The sequence below is a fragment of the Xiphophorus maculatus genome, chromosome 6, assembly GCF_002775205.1.
Source record: "Xiphophorus maculatus strain JP 163 A chromosome 6, X_maculatus-5.0-male, whole genome shotgun sequence".
Lineage (NCBI taxonomy): Eukaryota > Metazoa > Chordata > Actinopteri > Cyprinodontiformes > Poeciliidae > Xiphophorus > Xiphophorus maculatus.
The window spans coordinates 11,061,444-11,067,443 of record NC_036448.1 but is presented as its reverse complement, the minus strand read 5'-3'; the positions used below and the strand labels follow the sequence as shown (position 1 = coordinate 11,067,443).

Here is a 6,000-nt window from a genome sequence, read left to right as displayed (position 1 = left end):
AGGGTGCTGAATATATATCCAGAACACATATAGATTGTTCTTTAGGAAAACATTGAAAAGCACTTTTACTTTCTTTCTGATGCATATTTATGTACTACTTGTTGTTGCTCTGTCATGTAAAATCTCCAAAAAATCTATTAAAGTTTGTGGTTGTCAGGTAAAAAATTTAAATGATTAAAATGGGTTTAAATACTCTTGCTAAGCATTGTATTTGTAAACCAATAACTTTTTTTGTTCACTGTGATCCAGGAGAACCAGTCTCTGCTAGGTGTGATGGATCAAAGCGGCTGTGAATGGCGTGCGTACACAGAGTACGTGGACCGGATGATCGTGACAGGTTTCTCCAACGCAGTACGCTGTTCCCTGCAGTACTTCGTGGACAACACAGATGCAGCTCAACGCATCACCCCCCTCTTTGAAATAAAATTGATACTCAACAGCAGTGAAATGACCTTTGACCCTTCACTGGACTTGAGTCACGATGGAAACTTCTACGATATTGTGGACAAAATGGTGACCAACATTGCAAGTATGGGATCCTTCATACTCAGAGTGGCAAAACACAAGCAGATGGATAACTATCAGGTACTATACATTTAGATTATGTATTCACTGTGAAAGCATACTGTCTTATAGAAATATTCATCTGATTTTCAAATCTTTCAAAATCTGAAATTTGACACTTGGATTAACTCTCAAGTGTCTGTGAGAGTTAATCCAGCAAACATTCCCCAAATGAACCAATAAACACAGGAGTAGGTCAGGGATACATTTGTAAAGACGTTTGGAGCACTGTTAGTTTATAAAACGATATTCCAAGGTTTCAAACTTGAAAATGTATCTATTTTTACAGCTCCTATGCTATCTTATAAAAAAAAAAAATACTAAGACAAGTCAGTTTTTCAGAACATTTTTAATCCAATTAACACTAATGATTTGTTTTGTGTTAGTCACAGTTACTGTATGACCTAAAATGACAAAATAAAATACATACTTGTGGTTGTAAAGTATCAAAACTGAAATGGTTTCTATGTATGTGAAGTTTTGTAAAGCCCTATATTACCCCGATTTCTCATCCTTTAGTTTGACATAGATGAAATGGAGGATTTGTCAGAAATGTGTCATATTATCCGCTCACGGGCACGAGGCGCGGTCGCCAAGGTGATTCTCTTTTCTAGAGACTTATGTATTATTTATTTAGTACACAACCATAAACATTGTTTTGATTTTCAGGTCAGGGAATATCAGGCATCATTTTCTAGCTACCGCTACCTTTGGACTGATGACAGGTCAGATGATTTGTTTTATGAAATATCCTCTTTGCAGAGATTTATATTTATTTATTTTGTCTTCCTTTTTTATCTCGCTCTTTCAGGTCTGAATTTATGAGGCAGTTTCTGCTTTATGGCCACGTGTTAAGCACGGAGGAAGCCGAGCTGTATGCTGACTATGAACTGAAAAAGAACCCACCCACCTTAGAAAACTTCAAAGATCAAGTGCGTTCCACTTATGTGACTTAATTGTTCATACTGTTATTCTAGCACTCAGAGAACTTAATAATGCAATGAGAGTAACTGGATAATTTCCTCATCTAGATTAATCTTTTTGAGTCTCTGTATGTTCGGGTGAGCAAAATGGAGGACAGGATGGTATTTTGTGGCTGGCTGCAGCTGGACATCTGTCCCTTCAAGCACACACTCATGAATGTCATCAAAAAGTGGAGCTGGATGTTCAAAGAGCACCTTCTGAACCATGTAAATCAAAGGTGAGACAAACACAAACAAGGACTTCTTATTCACCACAGAAATCATTGCAGAAATACAAAATAGTTATAGAAATTGGTTTTGAATATTTAATGTGATGGTCATAATTTGGACCATTGCCAAAAATCCAGACTTTAGATATGACAATCAGGATTAATTTTGCCTCAAAACCCCCAATAAGTGTTCTTTTCAAGGTCTAAATTTGTATACATATATACAATTACTGCAGTCTTTCTTCCTTTTCCATATCAACAAATATTTTTGACCCAACCAGCGTTTTGTCATGTCATTCTGTTCCAGCGAGGGTTTTATCTCAGTTTAGAAAGCTGCCCCAGTGTTCTGACAAAGAATTGCCAATAAAGCTCTTAGATTCATCATTTATATCCAAAGATATATTTAACTCAATTCACATTCTCACCCATCTCTTCCTCCTGCAGATTTTAGGTGGAGGAGTTGAGTTCAGAGCTAGGCTAACATTAGTTTGTGTCTGTCTTAATGTGAATCATTGATCATTTTTCTTTCCCAACACATTTCAGGGGGGGTTCAGTTCATCTTTGGTTGACAAAGGTTGCAAAAAATGTGTTCTTCTGTGTCATAAGCCTAACTGTTTGTTTTCCATGTCCTAAAACCTAAATTTTTCTAAGATTTTCTTTCTTTTTTTATTTTAGGATTCGTCACCATTTGCTTTCCAGATAGATAGATAGATAGATAGATAGATACATAGATAGAAAGATAGATAGATAGACAGACAGACAGACAGACAGACAGACAGACAGACAGATAAATCTTTGTTGTCATTGTCACAAGAACAACGAAATTTAAAAAGTGCCATCAGTCAGTGCATATGCTTAGTTCCTCAGTTTTAAAATTCCTTAGAGTTTTATTCTGTTCTTTCGTATGTATTTACGCTTTTCTCTAAATTCTTGTCTTTAGTTTTATTTAATTCTACATCGTAAGAGACTCCCTGTTTCTTTTTTCTCTCTTGGTTCACCATCTGTGGTATTGGAACTTTGCATCTTTGCAAGTGTTAACTTCTGTTAACTTGTCACTGACAGTTTTCTGTGTCCCCTGATTAACCCACTAGACTTCTTCAGTGTCTCAGCTTACCTTATTCTGTATGATAACACATGAAATATTTGTTTTACAATCTTTATTATTTCACAGTGTGAAGGAGCTGTCCCATTTTATGGAGGACACAGCTGGAGGTCTCTCTACAAAAGTATCAGATGGGGATTATGCAGAGTTGGTGAGCATAATGGGACACCTCATGGCCATCCGAGATAGACAGCTCAGTAATGAACAGCACTTCAAACCTCTCAAGTCAACTGCAGAGCTACTCAAGTCCTATGGTCAGCAACTTCCAGAGAGTGTCTACACACAGCTGGAGGTTTGTTCCAGTGCAAAGTCTGTTTACAGAAAGGGCTTTGTGCGGCCATCAGCACATGAAATTCTTCACTCCTGTTCTCCAAAACATAGGAGCTGCCTGAGAAGTGGAAAAGTGTCAGAAAAATTGCCTTCACGGTCAAACACGAAGTTGCACCACTGCAGTCAAACGAAGTTTCAGTGATACGCAGAAAATGTGTTCGGTTTGAGGTGAGGCTAGGTGTGAGCAAGGTCAGATGTCGGTCTGGAAACCACCCACAAGGAGCTTGATATCTGATACACCTAAATTAGCTTTTGTCCTTCCTTTCCTACATTATTTATGTGACCCAGGTACCAGGGTCCGCACATTTGTAGACTTTGAAATTGAAGCAAATTTACATGCATCATAGATTTTCCAAATGTTCACATTTTAGGTGAAGCAGCTTGAGTTCAGAGAGAGATTTCGTACAGAATCGATCTTCAAGATCAATGTGGAGGAGCCATATGACCTTATTGATAAGGTAAGCCATGGAAAAGGTTAATTTGCAACATATTAAGAAAACTGTTATAATAATGAAACTCTACAAAGTAGCAGAAGTGCAACCGCCTCTGAACCACCAACTTTCTCTCTAGTGTCATCAGTCAGTTGCAGGGATTGAGATGGAAATGAAGAACCTGCAGGACACAGCTGATTTATTTGAGGTCAGCTTCCCTGAGTACAAACAGCTGCGCCAGTGTCGCTCTGATATCATACTTGTCAAAGCAGTCTGGGACATGATCATTTTTGTAAAGGTACAACCTATTAGACATAAAAGATATTCTAATAGTTTTTCTTAAATAATCTTTTAATACTGTGGTTTAGAAACATTTTCTAAAATTTGCCCAAAAAAACTCTTCAATACTAGACAAGTATAAAAGAGTGGACAAAAACTCCATGGACAGAGATAAACGTTGAGCTGATGGACATGGAGCTCCGACGTTTTGCTAAAGTACGTGATGCATATATTTAAGAAGCCAGACCTGTTTTAACTTGTGGTAGTGAAAAACGTGTTCACTTTCATGCTCTCACTGCACTGCTGCTTCTCGTTGCAGGAGATGAAGATGCTAGATAAGGAAGTGCGAGCGTGGGACGTTTATCTGGGTCTAGAATCAACCGTGAAAAACCTGCTGACCTCTCTGAGAGCAGTCAACGAGCTGCAGAACTCTGCCATCAGAGAGAGACACTGGCAGCAGCTCATGAACACTACAGGAGTATGAGAACCGATACGCTCCCGCTGTGCTGCGATTCTGCATGCTTAGCATGCATCTGTTCTGCAGTTGCAGGACTTCTCTCTAGGTTCAAATATTCTGATCACAACCACAGCACAGCAAATCTCCTTTATGATCCTCAGGTACGGTTTGTGATGGGAGAGGGCACCACCTTGGGGGACCTGTTAGAATTACAGCTACACCGTGTAGAGGATGAAGTTAAAAACATAGTGGACAAAGCTGTAAAAGAAATGGGCATTGAGAAGGTAGGAAGCAGGGAATTGATGCTGTTTGAATAAATAAAAAATTGCCGAATATAAACTTAAAGAAAAGTTGCATGTTGAGTCTACCTTGTTTCAAAGAAAATACATGGGTGTCAATATGAAAATGTCAAAATTGCTGTTTTATCCCGATTGAACTATATCCATTTGAAATATAGGTACTGGCAGAGATAACACAGACCTGGAGTGTTATGTCGCTGTCATATGAGACTCATAACAGCACTGGAACACCTTTGCTCAAAGCTGATGAGAATCTAATCGAAACGTTGGAGGACAACCAGGTTAGTTTGTTATATGGATTCATTACAGCATCGTTCTGGTGGAGGTTCTCAGATTTCCAAGACTTGACAATCCTAAGTGAGTAAGTGGAATGCAACCTCCTGTTTCTTCAAATCTTCAGAGCTTTCTTTTTTTCAAAAGGCTTAAAGCAGCAGCCTCTATTCATACCTCTGCAGCAAAAGTGTCAGAGGTATGAGTACATTTCTAAGGCAATACATAATTTTGCTTTGCATTTCTGTTAAATAAGCAAACTATGCTCAACCACACTTTGATCACTTTGGTCGCTCTTTGAAATCAGTTATCCAATCAACAAAAAATAAATAAATAACAAGAAGAAGATGCTGAAATGTGTGACTACATCATAGCAGTTTTCTACAAGAGCTGTGAATCTGCCATATTCACTTACCCTCAGGTGCAACTCCAGAACATCCTGATGAGCAAATATGTGGAGTATTTCCAGTCAGAAGTGAGCGGATGGCAGAGGAAGTTAATGGTGGCTGACCTAGTTATCTCAACCTGGATGTCTGTTCAGAGAACTTGGGCACACCTGAACAGCATCTTCACCAACAGCGATGACATTCGCTGCCAGCTGGCCAACGTTGCAGAGCTCTTTCAAGGAATTCACACTGACCTTCAGGTTAACACCCAGCCTAGCACACATTTATACTTTTCTTTTTGTGTGTGTGTGTGTGTGTTTAAATCTCCTCATCTTGTTTTTTGTCTCATTTTAGAGTTTGATGACTGAAGTGGTGCAGGACAGTAATGTGGTGAATGTAACCAACAAGCTTGGCTTCCTAGACAGCCTGGAAACCTTACAGCAGAGGCTATCTGTGTGTGAGAAGGCCCTAGCTGAGTATTTGGAAACAAAGAGACTCACATTCCCCAGATTTTACTTTGTCTCAGCTTCAGATTTGTTGGAGATTGTGTCAAAGGGAACACAGCCCAAACAGGTGCCACAATTTATTGGTATTGTCTTAAAAACAACCGATCCATAAAATGTTACCGCAGCGCATTTATAAATAATTTTGACTCAGTATGTGTGCGGAGTACTAAAGTGTGCTTCATCT

The 6,000-nt window shown here is 38.9% G+C and overlaps 1 protein-coding gene across 1 annotated transcript in view; it reads left to right on the top strand.

Moving 5' to 3' along the window:
- Positions 1 to 324: 324 nt before the first annotated feature.
- The window catches only part of LOC102235794 (dynein heavy chain 11, axonemal-like), a 29,329-nt gene continuing 23,653 nt past the window's right edge, over positions 325 to 6,000 (top strand). The window contains exons 1-15 of the mRNA XM_023335912.1: positions 325 to 585; positions 1,084 to 1,161; positions 1,234 to 1,289; positions 1,376 to 1,496; positions 1,596 to 1,765; positions 2,928 to 3,150; positions 3,240 to 3,356; positions 3,560 to 3,646; positions 3,759 to 3,917; positions 4,031 to 4,114; positions 4,218 to 4,376; positions 4,517 to 4,639; positions 4,813 to 4,935; positions 5,346 to 5,570; positions 5,665 to 5,883. Coding sequence (XP_023191680.1) covers positions 325 to 585; positions 1,084 to 1,161; positions 1,234 to 1,289; positions 1,376 to 1,496; positions 1,596 to 1,765; positions 2,928 to 3,150; positions 3,240 to 3,356; positions 3,560 to 3,646; positions 3,759 to 3,917; positions 4,031 to 4,114; positions 4,218 to 4,376; positions 4,517 to 4,639; positions 4,813 to 4,935; positions 5,346 to 5,570; positions 5,665 to 5,883 — 2,205 coding nt within the window. The remainder of the gene's footprint in view (positions 586 to 1,083; positions 1,162 to 1,233; positions 1,290 to 1,375; positions 1,497 to 1,595; positions 1,766 to 2,927; positions 3,151 to 3,239; positions 3,357 to 3,559; positions 3,647 to 3,758; positions 3,918 to 4,030; positions 4,115 to 4,217; positions 4,377 to 4,516; positions 4,640 to 4,812; positions 4,936 to 5,345; positions 5,571 to 5,664; positions 5,884 to 6,000) is intronic.